Consider the following 23568-nt stretch of genomic DNA (forward strand, 5'->3'; position numbering starts at 1 on the left):
CCAAATGAGGCAACTTTGTTGCCATCTAACTCAGGCCTCGGCTGCAGGTCGGATTAAAATAGATCCAATGACTTTTAGGGCCAAATCTGGGTCTATTTAAACTTATTAAACTCATTTCGGCAGGCCCATGAACACTTTGAATCAAAATTAAATCATCACTTCATGTGAAGTTTACTTTTGCAGCCAAAATTTAGTGTTGGTTAATATATTGTTGAGATGATTTGAATGTCAATTATTGATTTGAATCAAATTTGGAGCATCACGCCACGTAAAGTAGTTCACCATTGCACACAAAATTTAGTGTCAATTTAGTAGTGAATAAGATTAAGCTTAGAGAAAAATTTCGTGTCATTTTCGCTATTGCACATCTAATTGTCTAGTAGTAATTTGGATCAAATTTAAAGCATAAATTGGTGTGATTTACTGAGAGAAAGCGCATTTTATTCTCTAAATTGCAAAAATGACCGCGTTAGTCTTTAAAGTAAAAGATACAAAGATATCAATAGTTTCCGAACAACGAATAGAACCACGTATTGTTTATTAGTTCGTATTGTAGAATGTTTTTACAGCGTGCAACTATTTGCTATATCCTTGAAGATTTCGTATCATCATATGCCTAAAGTTTGAAATCAACAGCTTTAAATTAAAATACATCGGCCTTAATAAATCTATAGGCAGCTACAGTATATTGTACAAAATAATAAAAGGTACCAATTGGTGACTAATAAATCCTTATTCTAAAGGGCTTTCTTTACTTGAAAGAAGTTGAAACGCTCCTTGTTAGCCGCATCCACATCCTCGGGAGATGCCACTGCAACAGTAACCCCTTTATCCTTGACTGCTTCCATTGCATCCACGAATTCTTTAAAGTCTTTCAAACTGGGAAAGAAACACAACAGAATGAGAACAAATTGGTTTCAAAGTTGGACCAAAACAGATGTTTCAGCATCAAATTGTGCTAGTATAAAGAATTTGTCAAAAAATTTCATATTCCTTTGATTCCTTGGTCTTTCTTCTGTAAGTATACAACAGCATCCAAGACCATTAACGAGGCATAACCCTCTTGCAACATGTTTCAAATGTATTTGGGAAGATTAGGCCTCTGAGCAACAAAATGTAACAAATTGATAACATCAAGCTACATGGAAAGTCACTTCCGAATTTATCCGTGATAATATTGATATTGATTCTGGACTTAGAAACTAATTTCAGGTAAGCAAGTTAAACTCCAGAGTGGTTCTTGAGATTGACCGCTTGTACCGAAAAGATGTCTTCCAATTTGTATCATAAAGGTCCTCAAGATTGAAAATTTTGCGCCACATCGGTCCCCTCACGTTACTTGTCACGCCGTGAGTGACCTGGTACATACCCTTCCACGGTGGACTAGATGAAATGACATTATTTTAGTTTTGACGCTAAATTCTTTGATGAAACAACATCATTTAATCTTAATGAACTACAAAATGTTGTATGTCCCACGAAAAAATGTATGACCATTAAGGTTAAACAATGTCGTTTAATCAAACATTTAGTGCCAAAACTAAAATGATGTTTTGTCTAGTCCAGCATGGAAGGGATGTGCCAGGTCACTCACAGCATGAGAAATACCTCAACGGAAAAGTGAGGGACTAACATGGTGCAACTTTTTAAATCTCAGGTTTTGCAATTGAAATCTTGGGGACCTTTTCACCGCAAGCGGCCCATCTTAGGTACCACTCTGGGTAAGAAGAGCAAACTGCATCACTTTGCTTCATCGGTGATCTCTTCCGTTTTTGGGAAAAAAATGCTACATCCAATAGTAGTGGATAAAAAAAGTCCAAAACTAGCACGTATTGAAAGAAAAAGTAGAACAATATAAAGCATTATAAACAATGAGCACATTTACCTCGTAGATAATATCTCTTCACGTCTCCTTTGCCTTTCTTCCTCTGTGATTCCCAGCAAGTATCGTAACATGCTGCAATTCGAAATAAAAGCGCAGGAATTGTTATGATAAGAAAAAAAAAACAATAAAAGCAAAGCTAGGAGCAATAGTTAATATTTCAGCAATTAATCAAATTCTTCCATTGAGATCAAGTAAAAAAAAATATCCAGTGAAAACAAGCTTCAGAGGTATAAATGATATGACAGACATACCTGCTATATCCTTTGGCATCAGGAAGTTGATAGGAATCTACATCTCCAATGGTTCCTATGATAGCTTTTGTCAGAGTATCATTATCCATTTCCAATTCTCTTAAGAAGTCACCAGTTCCATCATATACATCAAGTGTCTTTAGCAAGTTTGGATCTCGATAAGATAAGAAACTAAAAACACCTGGAGAAATAATTAATAGTTAGGGCTGAAAGGATGGTGCTCAATAAACCTACCCTTACGGCTAAAACAAAGTAGAGATATACCTGAATGAGTATCAAAATCGCAGAAACCTCCATAAGCTCCACCGCTAACACGTACACGATCCCATAACCATGTATTGCTAATGTATTTGGAAATAACATAGGCACTCCCACTAAGCTTATAACCACTATCATAAATGTTAGCTGCTTTCCCGACATAATTAACCTATAGAGGGAAACACCATATATATAAATATATTTCCCAAATAGAAACATAGATTACATGCAACCAATAAGAATCAGAATAAAATTTCATATATCCTTGAATATCAGAATTAATAGGTTAACAAGGGACGATAAAAAGGAATCATCTTACCTGAGTAGGTATGACAATAGCTTCATTTGTCAATGGAAGTGTAGCACTCCAATTAGTTGTGGTAATGGGAGACCTAGTAGGCAGCAGATCAACAAACTTCCCCACAGCTTTTTCTGTGTTTGCTAGGTTTTTTCCATCAGCGGTGATATTTATTAAGCAACCTTGCTTGGAAAATACAGATTTACGAATCTCCTCAAGAGATGACGATATATTCACCCAATCTTGATCAACTCTCTCTTCAAGAGTTCGCAGGAATTCAAGGTAACTGGAAAAGAATATAGCTGGCATTTAAGTATATAATTTTGTTTCCATATTGAACAGGAAAGTAAATTAAAAAAAATCAATCATGAAACTTCAAAAACTACAACAAACAAAAGTTAAACCAGCTCGAACAACAAATCATAGTAGTATCTCAACATTCCAACCTGAGACCACCCATCTTTTCTGACATCCAGCCTGCAGTATTTAGTTTAGCATCCATCCTTGCAGCTGCAATTCCATGACCACTGCCTCTTAACCGGTTCTGACAACAGACAACAATGCACAACATATCAGTTTAGATATTATTATCTGTATACTCTGCCTTTTTAGCCATCTCTTCACATATGACAATGTGATAATTACCTCCATTCTTGCTCTACTCTGGGAAACAAATTGTTTGAAACGCTGTTGATCTTCAAATTGTACATCTTGAAGAATGGTATTAATCTATAGTAAAGTAGCATGCAAGAAATTAGGCTCGACATGAATACACTAATAAACTTGGGAAAACTAAAGCAAACTTGAAACTACCAAATCATAAAGATCTTCAGCACGCCCAGCCATGGCTTTGCCTCGAACAATCATGTGACTACATGGATCATCCTTGCCCCGCACTGATGAGGTAAATGGATAAACTGATATTCCTCCAGTTTTTCTTCCGATTAATTGGTTTAGTTGGACAAATGTCAAGTCCTTTGTGCCCATTTCCAGCAATGATTGGCTGAAAAAATAAAAAATAAAAAATAAAAAATAGGAGAGTTAAAAAGCTAAATGTAATCATATCTGCCAAGATGCTTTTGATATATGTTAGTAAAGGACAGTCTGGTGATCAAGCATCCACATTAACACAAGGTCCGAGAAAGTAGGAAGCCTAACCTGATATATGTTAGTATTAAGCAGAAATTCCCTTAGCGGAAAAGGTTCAGGGACAGCCTAGGAATTATGCAGAATCGTATAGAAGGTTCAAGTGGGCCCTCAAGGCCTAACTGACATAGGTGAGGTGAAAGAAATGCCATGTTGGCATGTAGAGCAGCATGTGTGAATTCTGTTAGTGCACAGGAGTAAGGGAACAAGGTTTTATGCTGTCCTTGAGAATAGGCTTGGGAGAGAGGAGCTTCCCCTTTTATTTTGCTAATTCTCATCTCTTTCATCAGTAAGCTGAGATCCAGCTTCACTTGTGTTAATGATACCAAAAACTTATCCCTTCTACTATTGTATTGATGGGTTCCTCACAATATAAAACAGAAGAACCAAAACACGAAAGGAGAAAGAAAAGAAAATATTTATTGTAAACTATTTTGCTAAAAAGGAACATATTGTGGTGGTGGTGAGAGGGGGGTGGGAAGGATTGGAAGAGTGCAGAATTTGGATAGGAAAAATCTAATGATTGTTTAACATCATAACATTACCTATAAGCAACCAAAGCAACTTCTTAAATAAGATTTAACAAGAATGGATAACAAAACTCATGATAAAAGTCAAGGAAAATAATACTATGAGGGTACATTTGTTTGGGGGTAAAAAGTGGGGGCAATTTAACTTAAATGAATTTCATGTGTAAAAATTTTACTCCAAACCAAATATATCCTCAATCAAATACAATACTAGGAGCTGTTAATTGACAGAAGCAAAATATTAAACATCCTTCAAAGGTTACATAATTACCAAAACAGTGGGACCAAGGGAAGAAGCTCTTGCTTCAATGAACTCATGTCAAATACTAATTCAGTGTAAAACACATCATTGGTGAAGAGATCATGCTGCAAAACTTTTACTCCATTGATATCACCAACCTGCATTCAGCAGGGAAGTCCTTGTGAAATCTCTAGAGATCATAAAGAAAATGTGTAAGCTCTGATCATGGAAAGTAATAATGATAACCTCAATGGGAACATAAATAGGTTCTTTTGGAATATCTTGCAAAGAAAGGCTAGGAACAGTTTTCAGAGCTTCTGGTGGGTCAGGAGTTTCCTGCTTAAGCCGAAGGTCATGAGTAGCTTGGGAGAGCTCCTCCAAATCTTCTTTTGTCATCCCAGCTTTAACTTTCTGCAGGATCTCTTTTTCTGTGGCTTCATCACGAGCAGCCTTTTCAGGATCAGGCTGACAAGGAAATATTTTCATCAATAAACAACACAGCGAAATCTAACGTGTTTTCAGGGAAAAAGTAAGTAAATACTAAATAAGTACCTGCATTTCCACAGTAACTCGATGTGGGTTATTCAAGATGAATTTCTCTATTAGAGGAGAAAAGACAGCTTTAGATCCCTCCTTTGCAAGTCTGGATTTTAGATCTTGAAGAGGTTTCTCATATTTCAATGGCTCAAATGGATTCATATCATAAATCCATTTACCCTACAATACGCAATTATAGCAATTATAAATCTGAATCATCATTGTAAAGAATGCCCATTTTCCACACCACAATTATGCAAACTTACAATGGAGCGGAGCATGAGTGACAAGCCACGAGGAAACGAACCAGTGTTGTTCTCCCTTAGAGAAAACTCAATTGTATTCATAGATGCCTCAACAGCATCCGTATCAAAACCTTCGTTGGCCAACTTTTTGAGTGTAGTCATGACTAGCTCTTCTACCTTATGAATATCCTGTTCAGAAACTCCCTTCAACCCAATGCTGAATTGAGGCTGAAGTAGTTCATCTTCAACCCCACCACCAACAATGGCATCTCCAAGTCCACTTTCTAGCAAAATTTTTCTCAGTGGTGAAGCAGGAGTTCCCAACAGAAGATGATCCAAAAACCCAAGTGCTAGCTCAGTTTCCAAGTCCAATGGTTTATCAGAGAGCAACCAGTTAAGGGTGACCATATGCTGCTTCTTCAAATCAGCCCCTTCACTAGCAGGATATTTCTCAATAATCCGAACCGGCTTAGAAAATAGTTTCTGTGGTTCAATCTTTGATTCATTTGGAGCCGAACTTGCATCAAACATGTCTAAATACTCTGGACAAAAAACACAAGGCAGAAAGAAGTAAGCTGCTAACTGCTACAAGTCTAAACTCTAAAATAAAGAATTCATAACTTACTTGGCAACAAATATAACAGCGTATACAAGTAAAATAAAGACAGGAATATATTAAGCAGTAGCACAACTATATACAAAGGAGAATGCACCCAGAAATTAGAGGAAGCCCTTGTAAACATCAAGATTCAATGTGTTGAGAAAGACTGTGGTAGAGAGCTACCAGTCTTGGCATAAGTATAGAGTATCTACTTGCCATTGCACAAGGTAGATGCAAGAGTTTGAGCAACACAGAGTCGCTTAGCTAAGACCTAGAGGGTCCTCTGTGAGCATCAAAATAGCTCCCGCAAGGTCATCCAACAATGCCATGATCCTTTCCACGGCAGGTAAAATGCATTTTGGAAAGTTAGTCAAGTATAGGCTTTAGTCATTCAAAATGACTAGGAGTAAGGGCTACAATCTACAAGACCACCACGATGAGACCATTATTGTAAGCATGTGTATTTAAAGAGTAAGTTAAACAAAATTTTATTACCACCCAGGATGCGGAGGCGCTCATTTGGATCATCATCTCCATAAAACCATATTCGCGAATTGCTGGGATGGTAATACTTGCGATGAAATTCCTGTCAAACAAAAAAGAAAAAAGAAAACGAACAAGACAAAAAATAGATCGGTCACCAAGGTATAATGCACAAGAATACCCATAATGTTTCGCCATTATGCTACATAAAGAGCAAGGACAGCTACTACTGAAACAATATTGGGTATGATGAATAGTGCTAAATGAACAGTGTACTACAAAGCATGCTTGAACATGATTGTCAATAGTCAATACAAACCTTAAACTCCTCAAACGTCAACTTGGGAATGACTTGAGGATCACCTCCACTGTCAACACCATAGGTAGTATCAGGGTAAAGGGCCTGCAACATAGTTACATTCAACAAACACACCAAAAAGTTTAAGAAAAAAAATAAATAAATAAAACAAAATAATAGAAGTACTAAAACCCGTAGTAATTGTATAAAATGAAAATATAAAATTGATAACTAACATATATTCACAAAGAATGAATGATGCTTTCGGGCTCAAGAGACTCGAGCCAGCAAATTGAACTTCAAATGTTGACATAATTAAAAAATTGAAAAAAACTTCATAAGATAATATTCTCCAATACCAACACCATTGTTAGAATACCGGTTTAGAATCGCATTTACAAAGTGTTATGTGTTATCATATAGTGGTACACCTTCCTGCCTCCTACCCCCTTTCTTTTCTTTTACCAGTTTTGAGTAACTCTCTTCAAACATCAAACGTTAAGAGGCACTGAATTAAAATCTTAAAGAAAAATGAATTAAATGGATCTATCCATTCCTGTCATTGAGTTGCAGGATGTTTTCTTTTCATGTGGTTAATTTTCTGTTCATAGAGTACATCACCAGTGAGATATCTTCATCTTCTGCCATCTTTTATCTTTCTTTAATCAGTGGTTGTCTTCTTTGTTATTTAATATTTATCCACCGCTTGTGTTCAATTAACATGTTGTCAGCATATTATTCTCTTAGTTGCTTGTCTTCTGTTCTTCTAATTGTTACTTAGTGGATAATCTTCTTTACACTACAGCTGTTTTCAATCTTCTTCAGAGTTTGGACAATAAGTCACTCATTTTATACAGCTTGCTTTCAAGAATTTTATTCATCTTTAAGAATGAGTACAATTATATTTATGGGTTTCATTGATATGCTTCAATATTTGACCACTACAGTTGATAAGTAGAGAAAGAGAAAAGAAAAAGAGGACAAGCTATTTAGAAACTTGCCTGCTGAGAAGTCCGGCCAAGTATATTATCTGGTTGAGAATAGACACCCTTCATTTCATTAAATACAACACCTGAAAGCACATAAAAAAAAACATTACTGAAAGTTAATTAAAAGCATACGAGACCAAAATTATTAATGCAAGAAAAATGCTAAAAGGCTTAGAGTGATACGAAGAAATAGAGATAAAGGAATATTCTAAGCCCTGATATTTCAAAATAGCAATTTGGTCCCTGTGGTTACACTTTATGATTCACGTCCTTTTGTGATTCATAGTGTGTAGCTTCAACGACCAGATTGTTACTTTTGAAATCGCGAGGACCAATTTGAATCATGGAGTCACGAAATCTCAATGACCAGCATGAACCTTTACTTGGAAGAGATACATGTTGTGTTTTACCGAACCTTTATAAGTGATATCTTCAGAAGGATCATTGAGCTCAAAGTGCCAACCCTCCTGCTGAAAAGTCTGAAAGTCCTCCACACATCTAGGAAAGAAAACCGCATCTAGGTAGACATCAACCAAATTATAGAAATCCTGTTCAGAAAGATACCAATCTTGCAGCTCATCTCAGTCCCAATTATTAGATTCAAGAATGAAAGGGTAAAGTTAAACTGATAATGTCATAGAGTTGGTTACCTTAGTATTTGTGGAAGCAACCGGGTAACATGTCCTATCAGGATATGTGAATGCATTGAGGAAAGTGTGCAAGCTTCCTTTCAATAATTCAACAAATGGTTCTTTTAAAGGATATTTTCTTGATCCACATAATACACTATGCTCCAAGATGTGAGGAATACCAGTAGAATCTTTCCTGCATTAGAAAATAGTCAATAATTTGGTGATTGAAGTTTCAATTAAGGAAGACAATGCTCCGACATAATATTTAATTAAGAGTAATGTTAGATAACAAACTTTTTTCAGCTAATATCAACCAACTTTTTATTTTAAATTCTATTATAGACCCTAAATCATAAACCTTTAATCCTAAATCAAAAATTATAAACCTAAACACTAAAACGGGCTAATGTTGGCTATCTAAAAGTTGGTTCCCATACATTGTCGTTAAGTAATTGCTTCTAACAGGAAAATGTGATAGCTAGGTTGTGAACACTGAACAGAATAGGCTGTATGGAGTAAAGTTAAACAGTAAAGATGGGTAATGTTGGCTAACTAAAAGTTGATTCCCTATACATCTTCATTAAGTAATTGCTTCTAACAAGAAAAATGTGATAGCTAGGTAGTGAACAGAATAGGCTGTATGGAGTGCTGAAGAGTAAATATTCTTTGATAGAGAAACAGAGCACTTACGGAGGAGTGCGAAAAACAATACCAAATACTTTATTCTCATCGTGATTGGAAACAGACATGACCTCTGCCCCAGTCTTCCTGTGCCGGAAAAGCACTGCTTTAGATTTGCATTCTGGAATGAATTCCTCGGAAACTTTCTCAAACCCCAACTCAAGGGCAACTTCGTCCTTTACATGAGGAAACTCTGCACAGTGCATCCAAGAAAATAATAAAATTAACTAACTGGAAACAAGATATAGAAAAGTATTACTAATTAAACAGTTCCAATACCGTAACGTAACATACCTGGAGAAGGAGAAGAAGGAGATGATTGAATAGAAGGGGATGCAACTGCTCTAGGAGACAGCAACGAGAAGTGCTTCCTGCTGCTCAAGTAAGGCGAGGGGGCAAATCTCCAGTGGCGGCGTTGCAAAGAGTGTCTTACAGTTGGGGATGGCGATAACGATAGCTTTGGCTTTGGCGTTGAGGGGAAGAGGATGGATGAAGAAACAGAAGTTCTGCAGGAGCGGGATAAGAGGTATCTGCCGCAAGCCATAGAAGTGCACGATAGAGAACGAACAATCGCGGCCCTTTCCATTGCCAAACGCCGAAACCTACTATGTTATCTGCTACTTGCCTACTACCTGAAAAAAATCGTTAACCATCCCAAAACCCAAATGATCTTTAAAAATAGAAAATGTAAACTAGTAAAATGGTGCTAAAAGTTTACGTAGTTGATAAAAATATCTTAAATGATAATAAGTAAGCCACAAAAATTTAAAAACATAAGAAAAGCATTTTAAAGATCAGATTCCATTTTCCTGTTAATAATATTGGAAAATTATAATATGGTATGTCATATACGAATAAGTTGCCATGGCAAAGGATTCGATGGTTTTAAAACATCCCATAATAAAATATATTTTTTAAATTTTTTAATAACTGTTAAATAGTTCGTTTCTAATTTTAATTACAAATTAATTCTATATATTTTATTTAATTATAAAAATTATTTTTTATTTATAAATTATTATTTTATCATTCATCTATTATGTTTATTAATAATAAAAAATAATAATAATAACAAATTAGATTTTCCATCGATCGTAATAACTTTTTTGCAATTCCAATCGATTAAAAGTTTATTTTTGATCCATTACATCCGTCGAGGATTTTGAAATCGTGTTTCTTAGAAAATCAATCGATTGGATTAACAAAACAATCGATTGAATTTCAGGTTTCCCATAACTCAATCGATTGGACTTCATGTTACCACAAAACAATCGATTGAAAGTTGTTAGGCAGTATGGTTTTTGCAAAAATCAATCAATTGGTCATATTACCCAATCGATTGAACGATGACTAGAATGTGAGTTTTTTATAATTCAATCGATTGTTTATATTACCAAATAATACCAACATACCTTGATTGGAGCATTAGTCACTACACTCTCAAACGGAAGTGTCATCCTTACTATAGCTCCTAATTTCACGCTGAGGTTATCCGACCCAATGATACCTCATAGACTAAAAATCTAAATATAGTTAGTTGGGATAATTCAAGACTCTAATGATGAACAGACCACATTGCATCATCAAGTTCTTTACAGAGTTCAAGATCATGCTCTTGATCTCAATCTCCTAAACACTACAGGAGAAGCATTATTCATATTCACTGATAATGCCAGAGGACCAACAATCGTAAACATTCCAAGGATGATTACCATTGAAGAGCTCTTTTCTATCATTCCATTGAAATGGATTACCGATTATGAGAAAGCCTTCCCTAAGGAACAAGTTGATAGTCATACTATAGCACTTCCAATCATTACTCACAATAGTGATAGGACGGTGACTACTACTTTTCAGAAACCAGGAGTAATCAAGCAAACTCCTCTGCGAGGACCATCTTTTAAAAGGATCAATATGATCTCTCATGTTCGAGTGTAAACTATACTCACGATCAAAATGATCCACCAGTACATTTCTATGAAAATGAAAAACATGTCTATGTTTCTCATATAAATGACCACTTCATTTGGGATGTTAATCCCTTAATGTGTGAATCAGGCTGTGATTGTATTGACTAATGGAGTGACACTGATGATGAAGATTATGATAAGCATCGGAGGAACAAAAAAAGAAAAAAAAAATCATAGTAAGCCCTTTGCTCATACAAGAGATCTAAGCCCATGATGATGCAGAAATGACGCCAAAGCTCAGGAAGAAGAAACTATCCCAAAAAGATCCCACAAATTATCCTTATCAATCAGTCAAAACAGTTCCATGCATTACAACCCTCAAATCTTATGAGGAAGAATTCTCACCTTTAGTGATTTAGACTGATAAAAAGAAAATCACTTAGAAGACCTTATATAATTCCCCAAGGGATTATTCCACATGGACATCAAGCAACTACTCCTCAAGAAAAAGTCCTCAATTGGCACACGGATAATGTAGTCAGTCAAAATAAAGTATTACTCCGTATAGACCATACCCTTGATGCTCTTGTAGAAAAAACTGAAGGTCTTTTAGCACAAATAGATTCTATTGTAGAAAAAGTTGCTGAGCTCAGAAATCGGCTCTCTACACAAGCCTTTCAGCTTGACCAAGAACTCAAAACCTATATTATCAATAGGTATTTTTCCCCAGAGTTTCACGAGAAAAGTAGAGAACTGGACCAAGTTAGGGCCCAACTCCGCCAGATTGAGATGGATAGAGATAAAGCAGCTGTACCTTAGGCATTGGCTATAGATCCATTATCCATGTACCCTAAACCATATCTATCTTATTCATCTGTCCTATTTCCCCCAGCCTATTCACCACCTGAAACTCCAAATTATGAATCCATCTTAAAATTCACTTATCATTTAGCCAGACAAGTCAACACCAAAAAATTTGTCTCTCCTCAAGGACGACGTTATTCATCTCAGGGTATTGGAGAGTTATCTCCCAGATAAAGATGTCCTGTTTGGATCGATCCCTTTTTCCAAACCCATGGACTACATATTAAACCCATTGGCCTAAGTTACAAAGGGCAATTCTTACCTTACACAGGAATACAAAGCATTCTTGAAATCCATGAAGTTCCAGATGAATACAAGGAGGTCCAGCAACAACTCCTTAATGCTTGTTATGACAGTCATGATCAATTCAACCACCCTGCACCTTTTGTGAAAAAATCCAGATTTTTATGTTCATCTTCCTTTTAAAAAGAATGAAGACATTAACCCAATAAGGGCCACACACTCTAGGATGAATCCTGAAGATCTCAAACTGGCAAAAGCTGAATGTGCAGCTCTTCTTGTCCAATGACTCATTGAACCAACCAATTCTAATTGGGCATGTCAAGCCTTTTATGTTGAAAAAAGGGCCGAACAAAATAGAGAAAAAAAAAAGAGACTTGTTATTGACTACAAGGCACTCAATGTCTTTTTGTAAAATGACAAATTCCCTCTACCAAGAATCCCAGTTATTACACAAAGGCTAAGTGGAGCAAAAATATTCAGCAAGTTTGATCTAAAGGGTGGTTTTTGGCAATTAGGGCTCTATCTAGATAGATACAAAACAATCTTTTGTATTCCTGAAGCCCAATATCAGTGGACAGTTATGCCATTTGGATTCAAAGTGGCCCCATCTCTCTTCCAAAAAATAATGATAAAAATCTTTGAGCCTATTTTACATTCCACACTCATTTACATCGATGACATCCTACTGTTCTCAAAGGACAATGAAGCCCATAAGGCTCTTCTGGCCCAATTCACTCAAATCATTAAAGATCGGAGAATCATTCTATCATAAGAAAAAAGCTCCCTTGCTAAAACAAAAATCGAGATGGTCTTCGAAAATGAATTTTTTCAACCAGGGAATCATATTGCCAAAGAATTAATTCATTTCCCTGACGAAAATATGACAGTCAAACAAGTTCAACAATTCTTGGGAATTGTAAACTACATCAGAGACTTTATTCCAGATGTAACCAGACACACCAGCCAACTGTCAAAACTCTTGAAAAAAATTTCCACCATGGGATTTGAATAAACCACAACTGTCAAAACCCTAAAGAAGATAGCACAAGACTCCCTCCTCTAAAGATTTCTAGCACAGGAAAAAGGATATTACAGACATATGCTAGTGATGAATTCTGGGGAGCGGTGTTACTTGAAGATATTGATGGGATAAGACACTATTGTGCGCATGCTAATGGACCGTTCAAAGAATTAGAAAAGCACTACCATGCCACTTACAAAGAAATCCTTACAGTCAAACGCGGGATAAAAAAAATTCAATTTCCACCTCAGTTCATATCATTTCACTATAGAGATGGATAACACCTCTTTCCCATCAATGCTGAAAATCAAGAAAAGGATTCTGCCAGACTCTCAACTTTTGTGATGGAAAGACTAGTTTTTCCGTTATAAAATTGAGGTGAAACACATAAAGGGACATCAAAACATACTTGGCTGATTTTCTGTCTAGGCCTACCAAAGAACCAATCCCAAAACCAATCCTTTATATTTGCACCATGAGTACACAAAATTCTTCATACACCATTCCATTTCCTGATTGTCCGCTTCACAGAAGCCCATATAGAAGAAAGATTGCCCCTTTTCCCCTCAAGGCAAGATCCCAAACAGAGTTTTAAATAGACTGCCTAACCAGACAAATCCTGTTCTACTAGCTATACCAGCTTCTTGTCATAACCCAAATTCATCCGAACCCAAGGTACTTCAACATGGATACTCCTTTTTGCACTATCCCAATAATCCAAGGACCTATACCAGAAGAAATAATGTGGTATATTTGGGCTCTATCTTCCATATACACATATGTCATCATAGTGCCAATCTTCCCCATATACCATATCTTGTGTAACAGCACTCAAGCACAATTCCATTTAGTTCGATTATTCTCTATGTATGCTCCACTTGATGCATGGAGAGGAATGTTATATAACATGCTTGACCGACATCAACTATAGGACAAACCTTCCTAGGCAAAACGGAAATTCTGTTGTTTTGTCACCTTACAGAGGAGTTACTTCACTGGTGGTAACTCACACACCATGAACATGATTGATATCTTTGGATACTCTACTATATAGCTTACAGATGAAAAGACAGTTTTGAGTGCCTTGGCCAAATATCTTTTGTCAACTCTGGCAACCTGGATTATATGGAGAAAGAGATGTAGTCGAAGGACTCTCATTTAGAACGGATGTTCTGCCAATTACACCCCAAGAGTTTCAGTCCAGATTCATAACCTCAGGAATAATTAATCAACTTGGACAATACTCTTTTTACACTCCAAGAACAGAGCAAAATTTTTCTGGTCAGCCTAGCACGTCCAGACGTATCCCAACAACAAGTAGCAATTTTGATGAATATCTGAATTCTGAAGATCTAAGTGGTAGAGTATACGCCTTACCACCAATCCCAACCAGAATTGATGCAGGGATACCCAATGACATTGAATGCCCATACTCAGACCCATATGACCCATATCTACAAGATGCCCAAGATCCTAATGAAGAGAATACCATAGACCCGCTTACCTATTTACAGGACCCGTATATGGATCTTAGAGCTGTCAACTTAGCCTGTGATGATACGTCATCTTTTTTAGATGGTGATGGGACCCTTCTAGAAGACTATTTTAAACCGTCCATTTATTAAAGCAAATGTCCCCACTATGTATAATTATTAAGCGCACTAAAATAAAGTGATTTCTATCACTTGTCTAGGTAAAAGCAGGAAAAGATAAGGCTTATCCTTATCTTCTAGCTGGCATTGTATAATAGGCTTGTTTAAATTTTGTAAGATATTGCTGTCATCCAGAGACCTCTATAAAAAGGAGGAACTCACCCTAGTTGTAATCAGATCTCAATGAACATTGTAATATATCCACTTTTTCAAAATGTTCTAAATCTCTTTTCTCTCTTTGAAAACTTAGCTAGTGTTATTTCCTTCTTCCTTATCCAGTGTCATTTAGTATGCTCTAGGCTTGCCTCTGTCTTCGGTGGATCCTGCTCATCAGAATATGGCACAGATAGGATCCACGGAAATTTCTCATAGTGAAAAAGGGATTCGATCTTATAATACCAAGTTTTGCTCAAATCCTTTAAATCTCATCCGATAAGATGATTGATAGGGTGATAAGGATAAACAAATGTATTATAGTATCAATCTCCTGAAGTATTGGAGATTCACCCCCACTTAATTAATTTGAGGATCCAATTTTTAGAATAATATTTTCATCTTTGAATTGTAATTTTAATAAATGTAGGGATTGGATCAGTAAATTTTAACCCCATCACAATTTAGTAAGATGAATGCAAAAAACACTAAATTGCTACATCCTAAGACGAGTTACCATGAGGCACAATGAAGATAAAAAAACACGTTTAATCATTTATAATTTTAAAGTCTAAAAGTGCATGTGCGGTCAACAACAAAAAATTATTGACAAGAGTATTATTTCACTTATATTTCTTTACAAAGTAGAACATTTTTATTGCCAATAAACTATGGCCAATGCTATAGTGAATAAAGTAATTTTTTTCCTCAGCTGCTGAAATGTGTTGAAGAAAGGAGAAGAGAACACGTGGAATGTTGGTCAGCCATTGTTCAGCAAATGCTGTGGCATTTGCAGAGTGATATGTAATGTGGGTTATAAAAGCTAATTTTTTTTCTTTTTTTTGTTGTGAATGTGTGGGACTAACAAAAAAATTTAATAATAAGAATTATTACAAAAACACCATGAATAATAATAATAATAATAATAATAATAATAATAATAATAATAATAATAATAATAATAATAATAATAATAATAATTTCAAACGTTTTTTCACTGTTTCCCAAATTTTTTTCAAATAAACTTTTGACACCGTGAAATTACTTCCACTAGGTATATTTCATTCTTTATATATATTTTATATTATTAATTTTTCAATTTCTTACATTAAATATAATTAAAAGTCTATATATTTAATTTCAAATATTCTATTGTTATTGTATGTTGACGTAACATAATTTTTTTTTGTATTTTTTAAATTAAAATATTCATGGTTGGTGTTATTAATAAATATATTGAGTTGTTAAGTTGATATTGTTATTGTTACTGATGCTAATAAGAACAATTTTATTTTTGCAGATAATAATAATCAAATTATTTTGGTCTATTTAATATTATGGTTTTATAAATAATAATAATAATAATAATAATAATATATTTGATCTTTAAAAGATTAAGGTCATGTTTAATGCTATAACATTCGTTAATAATAATAATAATAATAATAATAATAATTTTTGTTTTAATATTACGATGTTTTAATATTATAATTTTTGTTTTAATAATAATAAACAAGTAAGAATGTTTTCAGTTTTAATAAAATTGAATATAATAGTAATTTTTAAGCTTATTTTTTTTGTTGAATAAAAAACTCTCATATTTTTTATCTACTATTTTTGTTGTTCTATTTATTATCATGATAAATCCCATAAAATTTTGAAACCAATATCATTTTTTATTAAAAAATGAGCCCAAGAATTATTATTATATACAAAGCTAACTCCAATTAATAAACTACAATCTTGTCTGCATTTCATATCACTCTGCAAATATGATAGTAATTGCCGGATAAGGAAGAACCAACATTCCACGTGTTTCTTTCTCCTTCCTCCAACACATTTCAGCAGGTGAGAAAAAAAATCACTTTCCTCACCGTAGCATTACCCATAAACTATAACTCAAATGATATAATTTTCTCATCTTCATCTAAAGGTCTAAAGTTCGAATCTCTAGTAATATCTACTAAATTCGATTAGATTATACATTGTGCATAAATCACAATATACAATTTTTACATTATGCAACTAAAAATTTATGTATTTTTTTATTTTATTTCTTTTCTCAAAATACTCCTCTTTTTCCTCAACCTCTCAGAAGAAAAACGAGAAAAGAAAGAGAAAAAAAAAAGAAATAATTATTGAAAAAAAAACACAGAAGAAGAAGAAAAATAAGTGCGTAATTTGCTGGGCCAATAAATTATTAAGCTAACTTGGTTAGATTTAATTACCAAAAAGATTTGTTCATGCGAAACTAAATAGTAGTGTCAAAACAAATGTTTACTCTCTATTTCTCTAGTGATGTCTAATAAATTTATCTCTTAATTAGTAAATAAAAAAGGCAGGTGATCCTTACCTTATCAGAAATCATACCTACTTCGTAAGGAAAAATGATAAATTCATTTTAACTGTCTCTGTAATACAAAATCTGACAAGTGACAACATACTATCAACATCGTATAGAAAATATCTGATGCTTCATCACCTTCAATTGTTCAACATACTCAATAAACTTGAACGGAACAATTTAGTTTAAGACCCAATTTCGACAAAGGCAGTGAACCTTTGAAAGAGAAGCCATGTAATCATCAGACCTGCATGAAAAACAAGATTCATCTTCTGTCCAGGTAGCTAAGCCATTTGTTTCAATTAGAAAAAAAAATCAAACCTTTGTCCATAAGGAGACTGGCATGCAGCTACCATATGAATTTTAGCAGCATCTGTTTCATTCTGCAATTGGGAAAAATTATTAATATGCTCGTTGTTGCGTTTGTAGCACTTTGTAATGAGTGTTACCAAAAGTTTTATGAGCTTATCGTAAAATATTAGAGTATAGGTTCAACTTTGTTCTTAAGATTGTAAGCATGATCCAATTTAGAGGTTCAATTTTATTGAATATATGTTCATATAAACCCATCATGCAGTGTTAATAATATGGTCTAAAGGTCTAGTCTATGGAGAAGAATGTGTGAGGCTCTAAGTTGTACGAATTACCTGTACTCGGTGCGAATATGGATACGGGATACAAAAAAAAAAGAAAAAAAAACGCATACGTCGGTAAATACAAGTAAATTTTACAAATTTTTAAAAATAAATAGTATTTTTTAACTAATAAAGTATGTTTTATGTCAAATTCAATTGATCTTAAATTAAAAACTAAACATTTTAGTCAACTTAAATTCTTAAATTGCACATCTAAATAGTGTTGAAATAAAATGAATAAATAAATAAATAAAATGTACTCAAAACGACTAATTTTGAACTAATTTGAACAGAAAAGACAGACCCAGCCATAACCAATACGTACCAAAACCTATTTTTATGTAAAACAATTTTTGTTTGTTAAATACGTATCCAAGAGCAACATAGCTGAGGCTTGCAAGATGAATCTAAAATTTTCATTATCAATATTGGCATCAATCATTATGCTAAACAGAGCCATTTAACATGTTTCAGATGGAGTAACTAGTGCGTAGTATGTAAGTTTTAGAAGTTACAAGCAAATACCTGTGATTCATAATAAAGCCCAGCATATAGCGAAGCATAAAAGAATTCATTTGTTCTTCCACTAGAGAATGCAGCAACAAGCTAGGAGGCAGATCAAATCGCACGTGTTAGATTGCATTTTGTAAAGGCAAGAAGTATATCAGGCATAGATATCAACGTTTTGATAGCCTTTTGTATAAGGAACTAAGTACAGACAGATAGGTAGCATAAACCTTCTTAAAAGTTTATGGTTCCAATAATTATAAACAATGAAAAAGAAAATTTGTTAAGATGTGAAATCTGATTATATGTTAAATTCTAACTATCTTAAGTTGAGTTGGTTGAGTGGTCAGCTCACTCGTCCGCTTAAACAAGTGTTAGGGGTTCAAATTCTGTCTTGTGTATGCAGCAACTCATTGGCCAACGGTAGACCCTTAAATGGAGCTCAAATCTGCGATGGATTAGATTAGTCCTTGACCTGTCGGGTTAGGGGATACCGTGGGCAACCAAAAAAACCATCTAATTGTATTAAGTAAATCCAGAGTGTATAAAGGCTTGTTTGTATTTGCAAATTTGATTTAACTAATTCGAAGTTGAAAGTTTTACTTTCTGATTGAGATCCAGCAAAAGGTTTCATGTTTACATGGGTTACCAGGAAGAAAAGAAGCAGGATTAGGAAATTATTAAGTACTCACTCTCCTTTATATTCTTAAGCTATTAGACCAAGACTTACAAAAAGATTTTATATCTAAACATCTATTCCCTTAAGGACCTCTGAGCTAGAAGAATTAAAAATGTACAAGCCAGTTCTACCTTATGTTGAAAAAGAACTTTTATTTAGAAGAATGGGGCTGCAATAATCAAACTCCACTGTTTTTCCATAAAGACTATCATGCTACATCAAGGATCAGCAGTTCAAAAAGCTTGAACTATTAAACTGATAATGGCTTTCATATCTAACAGAACAATTGCATCATAATTTTTAATTAAAAAGACATCGAATCACACCTTCTCGGGATCCCCACCATCTTTAAACATATTATATGCTTCACGCATGACTGGTCTTGGGTCTCTGCCAACCTGAATTGATTGAGAAACAAAATTGCTTGAACATTCACATATTCGTTTTTCTTGTTGAATTCCAGTAACAGAATTAATGACTCACCTCAAGATATCGCTTCCGTGCTTCATCCACTCCATACAGTTGAGCTTCACAGAGAAAGCACCATATGGACTCTTCGGTATCATTCGGATTTTGTGCAACATCTAGCCGAAACTGCTCAGCTCCTTCTTCAAATCTACGACAAAATGGGAATCCAATTCAGTCCCCCTTTGACAGATTCATAAGCAATACATTATAAATATGCAATTCCATGTGAATAGTAATTAAACTCAAATAAATAAGAGAAGAGTGTAGAGTAAGTACCTATCAAGGTAGTAAAGTGAGAGGCCCCTTTGCCAAAGATCTGGTAACAAACACAATGAGCACAACCAAATTTCATGTAATTTGAACTCAATTTACAATCATTCCAATCCAAAGTGCTGATATAACGCTTTTTTTTTTCCCAAAATGCTTACAAACATACACGCCTTTTGACGAGGGTCCAACTCAATTGCCCTGTCAAACTCCACCAGAGACCCTGAAACATCACCCTTCGCAATTTCACAGGCATCAAGTCATATATTCCTTCGACAAAGTGTTCAACTTCACTTACCAATATGTCAAAAGTGTTTATGAATGCTAGCATGAAAACAGAGTTATCCTAATTTTCAATCCAAAACGATAACTTGAGGTTGATAGTTGCCAAGTACTTCATATAAAGGCAATCATGATCATATCCCAAAATAATGTGAAACTTTTAGCTAGTATTTGGAAGTTGTTACTGGGACACAAGAAGTGGAGACGAATCATTAAAACAAAAATTTCTCCAAATAATATCCTTATAAACATTTCAAATTTCTTATATCATGTTGGAATTGAGTAGAACACGATCTCAAAAGTATTTTAAATAGATCAGCACCAGCTCATAAATCCAAATTAAACTTGAATATATAAAATTAGGTATGTCCAATCAATATTTTGCCTCATAATTCAAGCAAACATGAGTTATATAATAGTATAGCATTCCACAAATTAAACAAAGGACTTAGCTAAGGAGTGTGTAAGGTAATAAGCAAAAGAGTAAAATAAGAAAGTGTTATCTTTTCTAAAGTGCTCACATGTACTTTGTATTTTCTATAAAAACTCTCTTCTTCAACAAATGAAGCTTATTTGCATAGTGCCATAGAGAGAGAGAGAGAGAGAACGAACCTGCCTGAAAAGTGACATTCCGCGTCGAATGGCAAGCACTGCATCGCGGGGATTATTGTTGCCGGCGCCGGTGATGGCGTCCCAGATGCCGGAGACGGAGACGGAGACGGAAGGAAGAAGAAAGAGCCTTCTGGAGAGAGTGGAAGATAACGAGGGGTTGTGGCTGAGGAAGATGGGTGCTGCTGCTTTGAAAGGTAATAAGGAGGGAGCGGAAGGAGTGTGAAGAAGGTGCAAAGAATGAGGGGAGACCAAGTGGAAGTGAGTTAGGGACATGGTCGAGTCTCGCCAACCCAAATGGATGATGATGATGATACCATACCGTTACCCCTTCACCCAATTTTTTCTTTTAAATTGGGAATTTTTTCTTTTACGAACTTTATAGTTTTTTTTTTTTCTTTTTTTTGGTGAGTATAGACTAGAAAGCAGGGAATGTTTTTAGTGGAGAAACAATAATCTCCTACTTAAGATTGTATTTGTTTACTGACAATAAAATAAGATAAGATACTGAAAGTAAGATAAAAGACACATACAAGTGTTTTTATATTTTATTTGATGATAAACTAAAATAAGTTATAAAAATTTAATTTATTTATTTTTGGATAAAGTATTAAATTGGTCCCCTATGTTTGAGCGTATTTCTGTTTTGGTCTTTAAGGTTTAAAGTGTTCTATTTGAATCCCAAAAAGTTTCATTTAGCATCAATTTAGTCCCACAGTGAGGTCAAAATTAAATAATTAACAAAATGTCCTACATAACAATAGTATAAGAACAAAATCGATAATCTGGAGAACAAGTACAAGCTCTAGAAGTACAAAATCAACCGTTGATACATCAATACATTTATTTATTATTTTCTTTAGTTTTATAGAAAATATTTTATTTATATTATAAAAAATAATAAATAAATGTATTAATACATCCACGGTTGATTTTGTGCCTCTAGAACTTGTACTTGTTCTCTAGATTATCGATTTTGTTTTTATGCTGTTGTTATGTAGGACATTCCGTTAATTATTTAACTTTGACCTCATTGTGGACTAAATTGATGCTAAATGAAACTTTTTTGGATTCAAATAGAACACTTTTTTTATCCAACAAATTTAAGAAGAAAAATATAATAGTAAAAAAAATATAACTATAAAAAATTAATAAGAATAATAAAAAAAATAAAAAATAAGTTGTTTCCTTTGTTAATATTTTTATGTTAAGAGTGAAGACTTATAACATCTGCTGTGGAATTGAGTATAAAGTGTTGAAATCCGATCATCGCAAGTACTATGAAAAATGTAAGGAGTTCGGCAACGGGTGCACATGGCTTATTCGGATCAGTCTCCACCAGCGCAGAGGTATTTGGGAGGTAAAACGATAGAATGGACCTCATACTTGTCTGGCCATATCAATATCTAGTGATCACAGGATACTTGATTATCATGTGATATCGGCTTTCATACTGCCTGTGATTAGAGTTAATGTTGTCGTCTCGATTAAGGTACTGCAGAATGCAACAGAGACACATTCGGTTTTAGACCGACTTACAGGAAGGTTTGGCTGGCTAAGCAGAAGGCCATGGCACAAATTTATGGAAATTGGGAAAAGTCATATAATGATTTGTCGCGATGGGTACTGGGTGTGCAGATCACAATGCCAGGTAGTGTTACAGTGTTGAGGACGAGTCATGTACAAGTTGGTGGGCAAGTGGATGAGTCATCAGCTTATTTCCATTTTTTTTTACATTTTCATGTGTATTGAGGCATTCAGTCATTGCAAGCCGTTGGTTAGTGTTGATGGGACTCACTTGTACGGCAAATACGAGGGTACACTGTTCGTTGCGATTGCTCAGGATGGCAATTCCAATATCATTCCTGTTGCATCGCACTTGTGGAGGGTGAGAATGCAAAGTCATGATCATTCTTTCTATCTCACATTTGGCAGCATGTAATGCCTTAACTGGGTATTCTAGTCATATCGGATAGGCACGATGGGATAAAGGCTGCATTGGAGGTTCCTGATGGTGGTTGGCTTCTGCCTAATGCATACTGGGCATTTTGTATTCGTCACGTGGTGGCGTATTTTGCCTTGAGTTTAAGGACAAGGATGCATGGAGGTTTCTAGTAAATGCTGCTTATGCCAAGACTGAGGTCGAGTTTCACTACTAGTTTGACATCCTCCGATCCAAAGACCTTGCAATGTATGACTGGGCTAATCAAATTGACTATGCACAGTGGACTCAGCATTGGAACGAAGGTCGAAGATTCGGACATTTGACTATGAATATATTCGAATGTGTAAACTTGATACTAAAAGGTGTAAGAAACCTTCCAGTATATTCGTTGGTGAAGTCCACTTATGAAAGATTGAATGAGCTATTTGTTCGCAAAGGAAGAGAAGTTGAGGCACAGTTAGGGACCGTGCAACATTTTAGTTAGCATCTGATGAAGACAATAGAGGCTAAACTGAAGGCCTCAAGGTGTTTTATGGTGACTTTGTACGACAGGAAAAATTCTGAGTTCACTATAACTGAGACCACTCTGAATGGAAGCTTATCACTTGGCTCTTACAGAGTATCCCTCACGGACCAGACTTGTGATTACGGCTATTTCTAGGTACTTCATTATGTATGTCGCCATGCCTTGCTATGCGGTGCATACGCACGTCTGAGTTGGGTCACCTATATCCATGAAGTGTACCGCCTTATCTCGGTGTTCGATGTCTATTGGATGAGACTCACACCTCCAATTCCTGAGGGGTTTTGGCCATCATATGATGGTCCGACAATCATACCCGATCCTACCAAGAGACGCGCGTCAGAAGGGCATCCCAGGACTACTAGGATCGAGACTACCATGGACGAGGCTG

General features: G+C 35.0%; 2 protein-coding genes across 2 annotated transcripts; both read right to left on the reverse strand.

Moving 5' to 3' along the window:
* Positions 1 to 506: 506 nt before the first annotated feature.
* LOC112779708 (presequence protease 1, chloroplastic/mitochondrial) lies at positions 507 to 9936 on the reverse strand. The gene is made up of 19 exons (XM_025824043.3): positions 9370 to 9936; positions 9085 to 9268; positions 8413 to 8587; positions 8178 to 8310; positions 7775 to 7845; positions 6795 to 6878; positions 6488 to 6578; positions 5413 to 5933; positions 5162 to 5326; positions 4856 to 5074; positions 4640 to 4767; positions 3506 to 3695; positions 3338 to 3421; positions 3139 to 3236; positions 2714 to 2978; positions 2401 to 2563; positions 2137 to 2317; positions 1886 to 1957; positions 507 to 879 (listed from the first exon to the last, which is right to left on the reverse strand). Exons 1-19 carry the CDS (start codon positions 9659 to 9661, stop codon positions 738 to 740), a joined length of 3258 nt encoding a protein of 1085 aa, XP_025679828.1. The 5' UTR covers positions 9662 to 9936; the 3' UTR covers positions 507 to 737.
* A 7360-nt stretch (positions 9937 to 17296) lies between these two features.
* On the reverse strand, positions 17297 to 21059 carry LOC112777463 (uncharacterized). Its single transcript, XM_025821836.3, has 8 exons — positions 20713 to 21059; positions 19988 to 20054; positions 19828 to 19867; positions 19567 to 19699; positions 19410 to 19481; positions 18423 to 18503; positions 17584 to 17645; positions 17297 to 17509 (listed from the first exon to the last, which is right to left on the reverse strand). The coding sequence occupies exons 1-8, from the start codon at positions 20983 to 20985 to the stop codon at positions 17443 to 17445; spliced, it is 795 nt and encodes a 264-aa protein (XP_025677621.1). The 5' UTR covers positions 20986 to 21059; the 3' UTR covers positions 17297 to 17442.
* Between the last annotated feature and the right edge of the window lie 2509 nt (positions 21060 to 23568).

Source organism: Arachis hypogaea, chromosome 19, assembly GCF_003086295.3.
Source record: "Arachis hypogaea cultivar Tifrunner chromosome 19, arahy.Tifrunner.gnm2.J5K5, whole genome shotgun sequence".
Classification (NCBI taxonomy): domain Eukaryota; kingdom Viridiplantae; phylum Streptophyta; class Magnoliopsida; order Fabales; family Fabaceae; genus Arachis; species Arachis hypogaea.